Source organism: Poecilia reticulata, chromosome 5 (genome assembly GCF_904066995.2).
Source record: "Poecilia reticulata chromosome 5, P_reticulata-male-v2, whole genome shotgun sequence".
NCBI lineage: Eukaryota > Metazoa > Chordata > Actinopteri > Cyprinodontiformes > Poeciliidae > Poecilia > Poecilia reticulata.
The window spans coordinates 22,415,602-22,430,568 of record NC_088834.1 but is presented as its reverse complement, the minus strand read 5'-3'; the positions used below and the strand labels follow the sequence as shown (position 1 = coordinate 22,430,568).

General features: G+C 38.7%; 1 protein-coding gene across 4 annotated transcripts in view; it reads left to right on the top strand.

The window, feature by feature from the left end:
* The window catches only part of quob (quattro b), a 35,861-nt gene extending 23,610 nt beyond the window's left edge, over window positions 1–12,251 (top strand). For 3 of the 4 annotated variants that reach the window (XM_017305027.2, XM_017305029.2, XM_008409362.3), the window contains exons 10-24: window positions 10–158; window positions 949–1,087; window positions 1,267–1,389; window positions 2,431–2,628; window positions 2,723–3,654; window positions 5,536–5,785; window positions 6,214–6,303; window positions 7,145–7,369; window positions 8,007–8,177; window positions 8,612–8,789; window positions 9,622–9,738; window positions 9,825–10,082; window positions 10,283–10,557; window positions 10,690–10,753; window positions 11,263–12,251. In XM_017305027.2, coding sequence (XP_017160516.2) covers window positions 10–158; window positions 949–1,087; window positions 1,267–1,389; window positions 2,431–2,628; window positions 2,723–3,654; window positions 5,536–5,785; window positions 6,214–6,303; window positions 7,145–7,369; window positions 8,007–8,177; window positions 8,612–8,789; window positions 9,622–9,738; window positions 9,825–10,082; window positions 10,283–10,557; window positions 10,690–10,728 — 3,144 coding nt within the window. In that variant the 3' untranslated portion in view covers window positions 10,729–10,753; window positions 11,263–12,251. The remainder of the gene's footprint in view (window positions 1–9; window positions 159–948; window positions 1,088–1,266; window positions 1,390–2,430; window positions 2,629–2,722; window positions 3,655–5,535; window positions 5,786–6,213; window positions 6,304–7,144; window positions 7,370–8,006; window positions 8,178–8,611; window positions 8,790–9,621; window positions 9,739–9,824; window positions 10,083–10,282; window positions 10,558–10,689; window positions 10,754–11,262) is intronic. The other variant, XM_017305028.2, reaches the window with a different exon arrangement.
* Window positions 12,252–14,967: the final 2,716 nt, after the last annotated feature.

Below are 14,967 nucleotides of genomic sequence, written 5' to 3'. Positions count from 1 at the left end.
TTCCTGCAGGAGGTTCAAGAGAGCATTCAGGAGCAGAGGGTTCTGATGAAGGAGGTTCTGGAAGATGACAGACTGGTGACTCTGCAAAAGGAAGGAGGAACGTTACTGGCGAGGATGAAGAAAGAGGAATTCAGATTTCTGCAGTCTGAGGACTATAGGTACGAGAGTGAACTTTTGACTTCTTGTTTGGCAGGTTGTCAAAATCTATATGCTGCAATAAAGGAACCTCAAACGGCAAAGCTACAGACTTTTCTCAGTTACAGTATTCGAGCTTGTGCACATGCTGTCTTGTTCGTAAAATTTCCTACATCTGACCAAAATCTTAGTCACGCTTTTTCATTCAATGATTGATTCGAGAGTCGACGTTTAAATTGCTCAACATGGGCAAAGACGAACAAAGGAGAAGCTGCTATATGTTAAGGCCCGTTTCTACACACTCACAGAGTTCTGAGGAAATAGTGGATGTAGAAATGCTGACTATGTGGATTCATCTCTGTGGGTATATTTCCATATGGAGCGTACTACTTTACACCACTTTAAAGGGCATCATTGTACTGGTTTTAAAGCTTTGCCGTTTGGTTCCTGCCTGTAGCTTAAAAGAAATATTCATTTCCATGTCAGAAGTTTAGAAATTTGTGACTAAGTGAAAGGTGAGGGAGGGAGTGAGTGAGTACCTCACACAGGCGAAAAGCCACAAAATGCTGTACAATTAAAAAGAAAAAAAAACTAAACAAAACAAAGAAAACATATTTTTGTGTTCAATAAAACATATCCTTTTAAGCCTCAAAAAGTCACTTACTAGTGAACAGACAGGAAGCCGAAAAAACTAATATCAAGTATTTCATTAAGTTAGCTCAGACACTGTGTAAAGAATCCTACTTTTTACATTTTGGGCATTTTAATCAACTTCATGTTCAGGTTTCTTTTGTGTTTTCAATTTCTGTCCAGAGATGCTTTGGAGTTGGCGACGAGTCTTTACAACCAAGTGGAGGAGAAGCTCCACATGTTGGTGATGAAATCAAATGAGTCGCTGCAACACCTGGAGAACCTGCTCAGGCACAGAGACACGGAGGCCAAAATCATCTCGGTAACTCCAGTTTTCTCTTTCTTTCTTTGGAATTGTGCTTCTAAAAATCCACTAAAAATCCACATTAGTGGAAATTTCCAGACATGAAGCTCGTACAGAACTGTTTCTTTCATACACCATGTGTTTTAGCAGTCAAGTTGTAAGGCAGCTTCTCTTAACTCCTGCTTTGCTTCTTCCAGGAGGGGTTGTGGTTCAGTACAGAGGGGGAGCAGATTCTGAAGAAGTCTTACTCAACAGATGACACACTGGTGGGCAGCGAAAAGACCGTGGAAGACTTCAATCTGTTTCTCACTAAATCCAAGGTACACTAACACACCAAGAAGAATGCTGTCCAGTTACAATCAGCCATATTTGAATGCGCATTTTTCTCTTTAAAGCACAAGGGGAATTAATTGAAGGGCATGGTAAAAGTATTCACACTCCTTTCACCTTTTTTTTTTACATTTTGTTGCATTAGAGCCACAAACTTCAATGTATTTTATTGAAATGTTATGTAACAGGCTTGCGCAGAAGAGTGCTTAAATGTGAAGTGTAAAGAAATTAAATGAGCTTTTCACATTTTTTTTTTCCAAATGAAAATGTGACAACCACTGCTTGAATCGGTATTCACAACCATGTCATGCTGCTGTTGGGTCTGTAAAACTTTTGATGTATGTCACTAGCAGTTTTGCAGATGTAGAAAGAGTGCCTCAGCCTGGGGAAGGGGGCTGGGATTAAGTGGGCAGCACTTTTTTCTTTTTAGTTCTTGTCTGCGTTATTCTAACACATGGATATGATTTGAGCTAAACCGTTGTACCTCTGGTGGTATGCTTAGGGTCATTATTCAGCTGAAAGATGGAGCTCTCCCCTTTTCAAGTCTTTCTTTTTAGCATTAATTGTTTTTTCTGTCTTGTTTTGTTTTGTTTTGTTTTTTGCCAAATTTCTCTGCATTTAGTTTCATCCATCTACTGCAACATGTCTTGTGGCAAACTGGAAGTGGGGCTTCGTCCAGTGATTGTTTTCATCCCAGTAGAAGGAAAAACATCCCCAAAGGATGATGCTGGAATCACCGGCTATTAGATACGAGAGAGGCTGACAAAAGGCATACTTTCAGATTTTAGTATGTAGTTATAGTAGGGGTGGTGTGTGCAGGGGGGTGTTCCTTGTAAGTTTTAATACAACAAATAAGTAATTGAATACCATATATGCTTTCGATTATACTTCAAAGTTATGCGCTACGTTGTTCATGTTATAAAAATCCTAACAAAATACATTGAGGTTTGTGGTTGCTAGGTGGAAAATATGAAAATACTACAGGAAAATGAATACATTTGCTTCCCTTGATGCTATGTGATTTGTCCCAGGACAAACAACGGTATGCCTTGATGCTCATCAAGGAGGCGGAGGAGATCATTGGCACCACTAACTCGAGTCCTGCTGCTGAGATTTTTCGGACACTGGTCGGCACTTTTAAATCGAACGTAGAAGACTTTGTGTTGCGGGCGGAACAAAGGCAGAAAGATTTAATGTCAGTCGTGCATTTGTTCAGGTTTTGTAAACAGGTTTGTAGCTTTATAAATCTTTAGTATATTTCTTTGTATATTTCTTCTCACTGGGCCTCTGCAAAACTTTACCAGTTTTGTTTCATATTTACAGGCAACAGACTGGGCTAAAGAATGCCGTAGCCTTTTGGATCAGGTCGAAGGAGGATGTTGCTCATCTCAGACCCTAAACACACTTCAAATGCAAAGAGAGAGATTAGCCGGTGAATTTTCCGCCCCACACTTCCAGGCTCTGAGGGCTAAGGCCTGTGCCATGGGAGTAGAGGCCTCCGGGATGCTGAGAGCCTGGAATGCAGCCTGGATCCAGAGCCAGGAAGTCAAGCAGCGTCTTGACGAGATGCAGGAGAAGCACAAAGGCGCAGAAAAAAACCCGACCCAGCAGACCACAGCTGCAAACCCTCTGGGGGAGCAGGAAGAAAAGGAGAGGGAGGGGAGAAGGAATGAGCCGGGGGAGGCTCGGAGCGCACACATCCCACAGCAGAGCACTCACGTGGACGTCGTCAGCACTGCGAAATGTCAGGGAGAAGCCGTCTCCGCGGCATTCTCAAAGCACAACTGTGAATCTGACCTCAGCATTAAGAAAGAATTACTTGAAGCACAACGCAAAAACTCAGAGAATACTTCTGCTTTCTCACAAACTGGTGATTTTCACGCAGCGAGCCAATGCAAGTCGAAAGAGCACCACAGCATTGCAGATCTCAGCAGTGCAGAAAGAAGGGATTTCCCGGCCCATCAGACTCTGGGTCGGTCTCTGAGCGAGGGCTCGTATGAGACGAGTATCTCTGGCTTCTTCCCTCCAAGTCACAAACACTGCCACGGCAGGAAACACTCCCTGGATCAGAATCTGCAGCCCACCCAAAAGCTGCAGACTTTACATCAGGAGGGCGTACAGCCAGACAACCTGAGCTGTGAGTCGAAAAGAGACGGTAAACAAGGGGAGGGGAAGGACGGTACCATCCCCACCCGAAGTCCGGAGGATTTAAGGACTTCAGAGACATTACTCACACCAGCAGAAAGCAACATTTTGTAAGTAATCCTCCCTTCTTCGGTTTCTAAAGGAAACTGGAGGACTGGAAATGAAAAACAGCAAATGCAATCACATAGACTCATATTCAGTAAATTAGAATATCATTTAAAAGTTTATTTATTTCAGTAACTTAATCCACTAAATAAAGCACATCACATATAAACACACAGACTGCTTTCAAGCCTTTATTTCCGTAAAATCATAGTTTTCCACCTTAGAGTTGAAATTAAATGTTCTAATTGAATTGTTTTTTTAAATGACACATTCAGTTTTTTGTGCTGTCTGACAAGGTTGTTGGACCAAGAAGACTGGGCGTTTAGATGTTTTGGTGAACGTCTGATATGTTAAATGTCAACATCTGACTCATTTACTTTTAGGCAACACCTCAAGCAGAAGTCTGGTTTATTCCTGGGTACAATTTTCAGATGTTATGTTTATTCATTGAAGCTGTTCAAACTAGTCAAGTGAAAGACTTGGAGTTTTGTCCTGTGGTCTCTGGAAACAGAAATGAATCAGTTTTGATCGTAATCAATCAAGCAATCAATCAAATTTTATTTGTATAGCACATTTCAGCAGCGAGGCAGTTCAAAGTGCTTTACATCATAAACGCACAAAAATCAAAAGCTGAAACGTTATATTTTTCCAAGTGTCATCATTACACATCAAACTGGTGGTTGGTGTTTCATTTATTATGGTACAAAAGCAACTATAAACAGTCTTGATTTTTAAGGCACTCAGTGTTTCGCTTTACAGTTTTCTGGAAGTTTGTTCCAGATTTGTGGTGCATGGAAGCTGAATGCTGCTTCTCCATGTTTGGTTCTGGTTCTGGGGATGCAGAGCAGAACCAGAACCAGAAGACCTGAGAGGTCTGGTGGGTCGATACAACAACAACAGATCTTTAATGCATTGTGGTGCTAAACCGTTTTGTGTTTTATAAACTAGCAGTATTTTAAAGTCTATTCTCTGACCTACAGGGAACTTTAGCACTGGGTGATGTGCTCTATCCTCCCCTATGTGACAATAATAACAGATTTGGGGGAAGAAGAGGGAAATTTTCAAAACAAAATATCATCTCAACAGTATGTTGCTTACAATATTAGCAACATTGTAAGTTGCTAACTTACAATGTTGTAACAATGTTGTATCAATTGTACTATTGTATCCATTGTATCCCCCATTGTATCCCCCCAAAATATAGTAACTCAGAATAAGATTCAATGAAAAATATTGACAGTAGTATTAATGTTTTGTATCAGCCCCATATTTTTTCCACACTGGTCTGGGTGGTAGCGTCTTGTTTTTTTGGGTGTTTTGCTGCAGGAGGGATTGGTAATGATTTTTTTCTTTTTTTCCAATTGAGATTAGATCACATCATGATGAATGAATGTTGTGTGGAAATGTTGAAGCAACATCAGCCATGAAGTTGATGTTTGGGTGCAAATACTTTGCCAACTGGACAATGTCCCTAAGCAACTGATCAGATTATTTACAAAGTGGCTTAAGGACAATAAAGTCAATGTTTTGGAAGGGCCATCACAAAAACCAGCTCTACGAAATGCTCTGAAAAAAGTATTAAAACCTCTTAGTTTGGACAAGTAAAAAAAGTAATAATAAAAAAAATAAAAAAATAAAAAGGCTCATTATTCTGGCATTCAGCAAGTAAAAATATTTGATTTATCCTAATTGATCTAATCAAATGTCAGACAATGAGGAAACCTGTTGTGTCCTTTCTGTGCCGGTGTGTGGTTTCAGCTGCAAAGATGTAAAAGAAATATTCGCATGGATCAAAGGAAGAAATTATGTGGTACGCATAGCTAATGAAAAGCACAATTTTATAAAATCAGTAACTTTGCATTTTTCATTTCCTCCTCTTGGAACAGGAAAGTCCAGAAGATCTTGGAGGAGCTCCTGTCCACAGAGCGGGAGTATGTCAAAGCTCTGGGTTACGTCAGAGAGCACTACTTTCCCGAGCTGGAGAGAGCAGACGTCCCGCAGGACCTCCGGGGCCAGAGGGGCAGCATTTTCGGGAATTTGGAAAAGCTCCACGACTTTCACCGCCACTATTTCTCGGACGAATTGGAGAGCTGCGTGAAGGAGCCGTACAGAGTCGGGCGCTGCTTTTTGCGTCATGTGAGCTCCTGAACTGCTTCCTGAATTGCTTTCCTTTGCACCGTGTGCAGCTAAGATCCCATTTATTACGACCCTAATCAAGATTTTGTCTGAGCCAGCTGTAATTTGGCAGATTTGATTCAGTGTAGAGTCACGATTTTTCAGTTCTGACCTTAAATTTGGATAATTGACCGTAATCAGTTCCAGTGAAAACCATTCCAGATGTTTCATAGCTGAAGAACTGAGAATACGTCTGCTGCTTCCAAACATGTCTGTGTTTTTTTTTTAACAATTTAAACGAGTAAATTTCTTAACAGAACGGGAGTAAGTGTTTGACTAACAGAAGTGCGACATATTGTTCTCAAAAATGCTTTGCGTTTTACATTCTGACACAAGTTAGTTTTAAAGGTGATGATGATTGATGGTGTTCATTTGTTCCCTTTTTTCAGAGAGAGAGTTTTGCTTTGTATGCCCTTTACAGCAAAAACAAACCTCAGTCTGACTCTCTTCTTACCAATCATGGAAAAAGTTTTTTTAAGGTGAGAACCCGTTTTTTTTCTTGATTCCAAAAATAATTTTGTTATTTTCTGTAGCAGGGAAGAAAACATGAAAGTTATTTTATCCCTTAGCCTGGTTTATATGTTGTCACTTCCTGGAACTTATTGGTATTTTCTTAGATAATCCAAAACAAAAGCGGTGCACGATTTTGAAGTTGAAGGAAAATTACGCCAGGTTTTACAAAATACTAATCTGACAGTTGTGTTGTCCATTTACATTAAACCCGACTGAGTTGATACTTTTGCTACATTTTCAGTTGCACATCTATGACTCTGCAAAAATATTGGCTGAAATGTGTTCCATATTTATTTTCAAAATAGCTCAGACTCAGGCAGATTGGATGGTTAGCAACAGTGAATGTTTTCGAGTCTTGAATTCAATTTTGAACTTTGGGCAGTTCTAAAGCATGAGGGCGCTTTGACCGAAACGTTGCAGCTGTTTTCTCCATTCATGTTCTTACATGGTTTTTGTTGGAACATTCGTTTGTTGTTCTTCTGCTGTGCACTATGTTTTGTTGGTGTATCACCAAAAAGAGTGCACACCATTGGGGTCTTTAGCTGTAAAATTATTAAACTAAATAAAATGAACAGGTAAGAAAATTGTTGCAAAGCACTGTATAAAGATTCAAACCATTTACATCATAACTTCATAAGTTTACTTTATGGGTTTAAACTGACTGATAGACTGAGTTTTAACCCACTTAAAACAAATACATGTATAACTCGATTGTCAGTAAATTCAACCCAACAACCTTCATTCACCATTTCGTACCACATCTGCACTCTAACCACAATGTTGCTTTGTTTCTGTTGCGTCATTCAGCAAAAGCAGCTAAAGCTGGGGGATAAAATGGACTTATGGTCCTACTTGCTGAAGCCTGTGCAGCGCATCAGTAAGTACAGCTTGCTGCTGCAGGACGTGATGAGGGAGTGTGGACCGGAGCAAACGAAAGAGGTCGCCGAGATCAAGGCAGCTCTGGAAGTCATCCACTTCCAGCTTCGCCACGGCAACAATCTGCTGGCCATGGACGCCATCCGCCAATGTGATGTAAGCGGGGAAGCGGTGGTCATTTTAATTTAGCGTCAAAACAATATCAAGCAAGATTAAAGTTTTGTATTTCCTTTATGTGCTTTTAAAATCACACTCAGCGAACACAGCAACAAATACAAGATGGAGAATTCCAGACGCGAATCCGTTCCCTGTGGTGTTGGGCAATTTTACAGCACTTAGTGATGCATTGGCATCACTACACTTTAAGACGCAAGAAGGCGACTTTATTGATAATATGAAAATTCATCTTTCATTGGTTTGGTGAGGTTAGTTATCCTGACATGTACAGGGAGGGAGGTGAGTTAGAAACAATGACAGATCATCAATCTCTCCTGAACTTTTCCCCGATCTTTGCTGTGTGGCGTATGATGAAGCTCCATTATCTGGTGAGCAACAGCGGCAGGAATGGAGCTGAACCTAAAGGAATGCCGTTATTTCTTTAATGGCAAACAGACGCTCTGTGTCAGAGATAATAAGAAACCTCTGGGGTTTTTTATGCTGACTTCTGTCCATTTTAACCTTTCAGGCGCAATCGCTGATATTCCAGCAGAGACTGCATAGTAAACGAAATGAAGCTTCCTTTGAAAAACTGTTTTCACTTTAAATGACCACACGTCCTCTTGTGTGTGCTCAGGTCAATCTGAAAGAGCAAGGTCAGTTGATACGCCAGGATGAGTTCTTGGTAACTTTCAGGAAGAAGAAATGTCTCCGTCACATTTTCCTCTTTCAAGACCTCGTTCTCTTCAGCAAGACCAGAAAGACGGATGTGGGAAATGACACATACATCTACAAACAGTCCTTCAAGGTAACCATTTAGTTCAGCACGTCCATTCACAAACATGACCCTGCAGAAAAAAACACAAAAACAAAAAAAAAAAAACACATTTAGAAAGTTCAAGATTTAGAAACACTTCCTGACATGCTGACAAGGAGCATTTATGTAACGGATAAAATTGACTAAGCTGATCAGATGCATCTTCAACAACTGTCCCTTTTTTATTTTAACTTAATGATAATGATCCCTTAAAGATTTCTGAATAAACTTTAAATAACAAAAATAAACAAATAAAACTGACAGAAAAATGCAATGTTTTTGTTTCTTTTTCTGTCTCTTCCTTTCTACACAAAGAAAGGAAACATTTTACGCACGTTTGGTGTTTCCTCCTGCTCCTGGAACTGCTTTGCTGCGTTTGGAGCACCGATCTTAAAGAAACCATGTTGTCCTTCTCTTGCATTCAGACGTCTGACATCGGCATGACGCAGAACAGCGGTGACAGCGGCTTGTGTTTCGAGATCTGGTTCCGAAAGAGGAAAAGCCAAGACACATACACACTGCAAGCTGGATGCCGGGAAGCGAAGGAGGCCTGGACCAAAGACCTTGAGCGGATCCTGTGGGAGCAGGCCATACACAATAGAGGTACAAATATAAACGCACTTTGATTCGCAAAGCGATTCTATATGGGGAATTCATTTAGTAAGAGTTGTAGTATTAGCCACATGCATTGAAACTCCTTTTTGTATCAGTAAAAATCTTTAAACATTTTCTTGAAGTTGCTTAACATCACACTGAAAATTTCTGAAACAAATCAACCTTTCATATAAAACCCTCAATAAGTATTGAGAGATCCAGGTTTATGAATTTGTTGTTTTAAACTAACATACTTGTGGCTCATTTATTGCCACGTTTCTTCAGTATTTTGTACAACTCCATTCTGCGAATGGGACTGTATATAGTCTTTCTAAACGACATTTCATAAGGCTGCAGAAAACAGAAACAGGGATATTTGGCCATTTCCCATTGTACAATATATCTGGGGACTGACGCTGAGAGCTGCAGGTCACTAATGGTGAGGTTTGAAGAAATTTTTTTAATACTCTTCTGCTCATGGTGTGAAAAGATAAATACAGCTCTTTATCCAGCTTAGTGGCTAGAGTTGGGCAAGAGTTGGGGCAGACTCTGGAAAAGTCACGTTTCTATCACAGAACAAAAAAAAAAAAACAGAAACTTCCTAGAAAGATTTTATTAAAAGATCTCATTTATATCAATTTTAAGGAATTGTTGGGAACATAAATGTTTTTGCATGTCAAACAGTTTGTATTTTTAGAATTTTGTTTTAATGAGATCATACATCTGCAAGTCAGTGTACATTTATTTCAGTGGTTTTACAATTGCAGTTTTTATGAGATAAAGTTACGCTTCCTTATTAGTTTTAAATCTTTGTCCATTCACATTTGTCTTGTCTGTTCAGAGGTCCGTATGCAGGAGAGAGTCTTCCTGGGTATTGGAAACAAACCCTTCATGGACATCCAGCCCAGCGAAGCGGCTATCAGTGACAGAGCTGTAAACTATGTTCTGTTAGGAAGGGGTGAGCTTTTTTTTAAAATCATAACCAGGTTTATACATCTGGTCATCCTGCCGCTGATGAAAACATAATTTCCATTGTCCCTGCAGAAAACAAGGCGCTGTCCTCGTTGGGGTCGTCGGCCTCACAGGGTGGGCTTCTGGAGGGACGACCGAAATCTGTTGGTTCAGGCAGCAGCTCCTCTTCCTCCTCTTCCTCTGGTCGCGGTTCCATGCCCCCTATTGAATTTGTTGGTGGTGGACCAAAGCGAAGGGTGGTCTCAGAGGGGCTTGTGGGATACGTATCGCCTCCTGGATCTCTAGAAGAGGATGAAATGTACCGGGAGAATGGAAATCAGAACTTATTATGTGAGTGAAAATTTGAAGAAAGCAGGATTCACATTTCCTTTACAACATTAGCAATCTTAATATCTGGATTATTACTTCTAGTACAAAGGCAAGGATTTTCCTTTGCACAACTTGTTTCTGTCACGGTAGAAGGTTTTGCTAACCCCAAAGTAAAACCAATGCGGTCGTTGAACTCCTCCACGTGTTTCTCCGTCCTCCAGTGGACAGCTCCGAGTCGTCGGGAGAGAGCGTGAGCGGTTTCAGCAGTTGCAGTCACAGCTGCCGCTCCACTGCGGGAGAGATGGACGACAGCTCTTCTGTCTGCGCCTCAATCATCACCTTGAAAGAAGTCGGATCTGCTCGTTCCACCGAAGCTTTGTCCGTTTCCCAAAGCCCAGACGCTCTGCAAGAATCTGCAGTGAGCAGCCCATCACCAGCAGCACCCAGGATGAAACTCCAGCAGCAGCATCAGACCGAGGATCTGCCTGACAGCAAGGTGTGACGCCTTTAACTTACTCTGCAGATGGTTTAAAACAATACAATGAAATGCATTTGCCTGCAGTGTCTATATTGTTAAATGCACAGTTTAAAAGATGGCGTAATTAAAATTTAATTATGAATCTTTCAGGCTGAAAGCACAAGCGCTGGAAAGTCTACAGAGGTTTGATCTGTGAGATGCGGTACAGTTTAAAGTAAGTATAGCATAGAAATGATACTTGAAACTGCCGTCACACCGTCCCCTGTCTTGACAAGTGTGTTGGTGTATTCAACAAAATGCTGCTTTGGTCTGAAGGAGAGGAAATTAAGTCTGTTTATGTGTAGTTTACTATGTATATTCTGATGGATGTAAAATATGCATTGTTTTACTTTTGCTTTGACGTTGCCGTCACATTGAAACTATTTTAATTATATAAGCATCAGCTGACCCAAGAGGTCAATTAATGTGTCGCTAAAGTGATCAAATAGCAGCACAGAGAGCCGCCAGCTGATTGGATTTGGCTTCTGTTGATGATCCAGACACGAGAAAATCTTTATCAGCTGAATCCTTTGACTCTTCAAAACACTAAAAAATCTTCTCTGGAGATCAAATTGTTGCCACTGGAACACAAACGACAGGAATTAAACTATTATTTGCACTTTAAATTTTACATAAATAAATAATTTTTTTTGGTTGTATTTTTTATGTTTCATTTTTCTCCAGAAGTTAAAAACAAATAAACGCTCACTGAAGGTCTTCAGCCCTGAATAAAGTTGTTTTTGCTGCACCCATGAGCCTTGGAAGTTGGATCCAGGAAGGACTTTACACCTCACCGCAAGATGGAGAACCAGTGGGAACCGTTAATTATTGTACTCAGTGATCAGGTTAACCACTATTACTATTACGGATGACAAATAAGTATTTCTTTGTGTTTTATTCATTCACGCACTAAAGGGATGCGTTCACAAATAGATGTTGGACACTGTTATATATCCAACTGATTTAACGAGATACAAAACAATGGACGCAATTTATTTACTACTGCAACTTTTATGCTTTATAAGTGTACCAATCGTTTTGCATTTGGAGCTTGGGTTAGTGTGTAACCTCAAATATTTGAGTTGGAAGTTCGACTTCAGAGGATGTTCCAGTTGACTTGCAAGTCCATGTGGAGCATACCATCGTTTCCAGCTGTTTCTATATTCTGTTACAAGTTTGTAAATAGTTTTTTTTTATATATAAAAGCATTTTTTTATATCACCACTGAAGCAATCACTTAGAAATGTATCTTAATTAATCTGAGAGAAATTTGATTTTGAAATGCATACAGTATGACTTTACATAAAATAAAGCCATGTGATTTCTAGTTGTTCTAATCAGATATGTTTAGATGTAGATCATAAAATTAATGCAATCAGGTTATCGTATTGCAGTGCTGCAGTTGCTTGCACAGTGGCTTGAAAACATGTAATAATAAAAAAAAGTCTTGTTTGTGTAATAATTCTGTTGGCATAAATATTATAACTTGGTCTTTAACATTTGATATAAAATTGCTTTTATTTTGAAAGTATTTCCATTTTCAGCCCATTTAAACTGCATTACTAGTAGGTAGTGCATAATGTGTTGGCTTTTTATATCACAAAAAATATTCCCACAAAGTTTTTTGTGTTTGCATTTCAGTGTTTTGTAATAAAAATAACATTTTTGTATCAGCCAGGGTTGAGTCTCTTTATTTTTTCAGTTTCAACATGAACAATAATTAATAGGGATGTAATGACATTTTGTGACGTTGAAACACTCCAGAAATTTCTCTTAAGTCATGACTTAAGAGAAATTGTGCTGTCAGTTTCCTACTTTATTTCCTACTTCATTTGTCTGATACGAAATTGTATTTGATGACATAAAAACTTTAAGTGTGACAAAGTTAAAAACAGAAGAAATAAGAAATCTAAAATGCTTTTCACATCCCTGTGTTGTTATGAGCCCATTGCAAGAAGTTTAGTGCTTTAAGTTTGAGATGTTGTTTATACATTTGAGACATTTGAAATAAGTAATTTTTCAATGTCCCTATTGTGTTGGTAGACCTGACAAAAAGACATCATAGACTGACATTTGGTATAAAACATACTGAAGAAGCATTTATTCTATTAAAAAAACAAAACAAACAGGAAGGATCTTTTATGCAATTTTTGGAATTAAGACCTTTGAATTAGAGAAACATGCTAATCACATTCTATAGATTAGTAAAACATGGACTGGAATATTCTACACTTATTACAGATTTAAGAAAAAACAAGAAGCAGTTTATGGTTTGCAAAACATTTTCTCTATTTTAGTCCAACAACTAGGTGTATATAATGAAATATAGATGTAAATCAAGGTGTATAGATTCAAAAAGACATTTTGAGTGATTCAGGAAACTCATAGACGGCCTTATTGATGAGAGGATCAATATGGCAGACAGCTTGAGTTGACTGCAAAATTGTATTATTAGTAGTATCAATCCATATACAATAAAATATCTTTAGACTTATGATCTCATTAAACAAGAGAGACCATATTATCTACTTCAAAGCATCAGCACATTCATGACAGCAAAATAATGGGAATTATTGGTTTTCCCACAAATATCTTCTAAATCTGGTGCTGTGAGAATAATGCTCCATTAAATGTAAAAAAGAAGTTTTGACAATGTCTGATGTAGTCGGTCAGTGCCTTGTAATAATATTCAAACTCCTTCAACTTTTTCACAATTTGTCAAATTAGAACCACATATTTTAGTGAATGATGTTTATTATTTAATGTGGTAGAACACACTGCATAAATAAAAGGGGAAAAAAACTACTAACACAAATCACAAATGAATTATTGAATCACAATGCCTTATGTTGGCCTATCACAGAAAATCTCAAGAAAAAATATTGTTCAAGGGATATGAATAAATACATGTGCATATTTCCAAATTATCTCTGTTTTTCTTTTTGCGTTCTGTAAATTTCATGAGCAATCCAGATCATCCAAGTAACAGAAAACAAAATCCTCACTGTCTTATTTTGGTCTGATCTTTGGTCTTCTTGACATTCCTCAGCATAAAGGCCAACTTTAAGGCCAAAATGCTCACACAGAGAGCAAAACACATACTTTACATACCTTACACATACTCACATGAAAAAGAAAAATAATGCGCTGCACAATCCTCAGAAGAAACTATTTTTACTTATTGAACATGTTTTGCAAATGAAGTGAAGGAATGTTTTCATGTTTGCTTTCTGTCTACAGAATCTGCTAATTGAAACATTGTGATAGTAGATAATTTAACAAATAAAAGGAAGTGCTACACAAGAAAAAAAAAAGATTATTTTATGGGTAAAATTAAAATGAAAAGCAAATAAACAAACAAACAAAACCTGTTAAATCCAGTTGTGCCTACATAATGTACTCTTAGGGTGATTCACCAAAACCAAAAGCCATAGCAAACAGAAATATATAAGTTTTGTTCACATGTTCATCTGTTTAGATGGTTATATAATGAACTTGCGAATGCCCATCATACCATCAAGGATATGGCTTTTGTGTTGTAGTGAGGCAAGGCCTTATTCCGGCGTTGGAACCACAAACCCCTTGCACATGGGAATGGCTACCTATGCGGCCTTTTGGGGAAATTGTAGTCAGTGATTTTACAGAAGAGATTTGGAAACAACACGCATGAATGACACACACGTTTTTATAATCTGTGCAGTGCTGTGAGAGGTCTGGTGCAACCAGCGACAAAAAAACAACAACTAATAATCATCCTAATACTTCCTGTCTTCCTCTTCATCATTTCCGACAGTAACGTCCGGGTGTTGATCACGTGATTCGTGATGCAAAAAAAAAAGTGTTTCCATTGTAGTTTCGCAAAATCCATCCATGTCGATGCGGCTGAGAAACTATGGTTGCATTTGTATAAAAACAAACGCATGGCGCACTTTCCAGATTCCTAATAAAATTAGGAAAAAACGGCGATATTTGTACTTTACAGATATTTTTGCTTTGATCTGTCAAAACAAAATCTCTTGTTTCAGGTTGTAACGTGAAAAAAGTAAAGTTGTGGCACTTTATATAAGATTGTAACAAAAATGCTTTTCTTTCAAAAATATAAAGCAACTTTAAACACATTTCGAGTATAAATCTTTGAGGAACAAGAGGCTTAGAAAGAAATCACATATCCCATTTTTAATTATTATGTGCTCATTCATGTTTAATTTCTGGATGATGCAGAAACGGCCCAAGTGAGTGTTTGTCAAAAAGTGCATTGAAGCTTCCAGGGGAAAAAAACATTTGACAGATTTTACTGTATCTGACGGGGAAGGAGGTGAGCGAATCACTATTGCATACAGTTTGTGCGCGCAATACAGCCAAGTCTCGCCTCGGGTCGTGTTTTTTTTC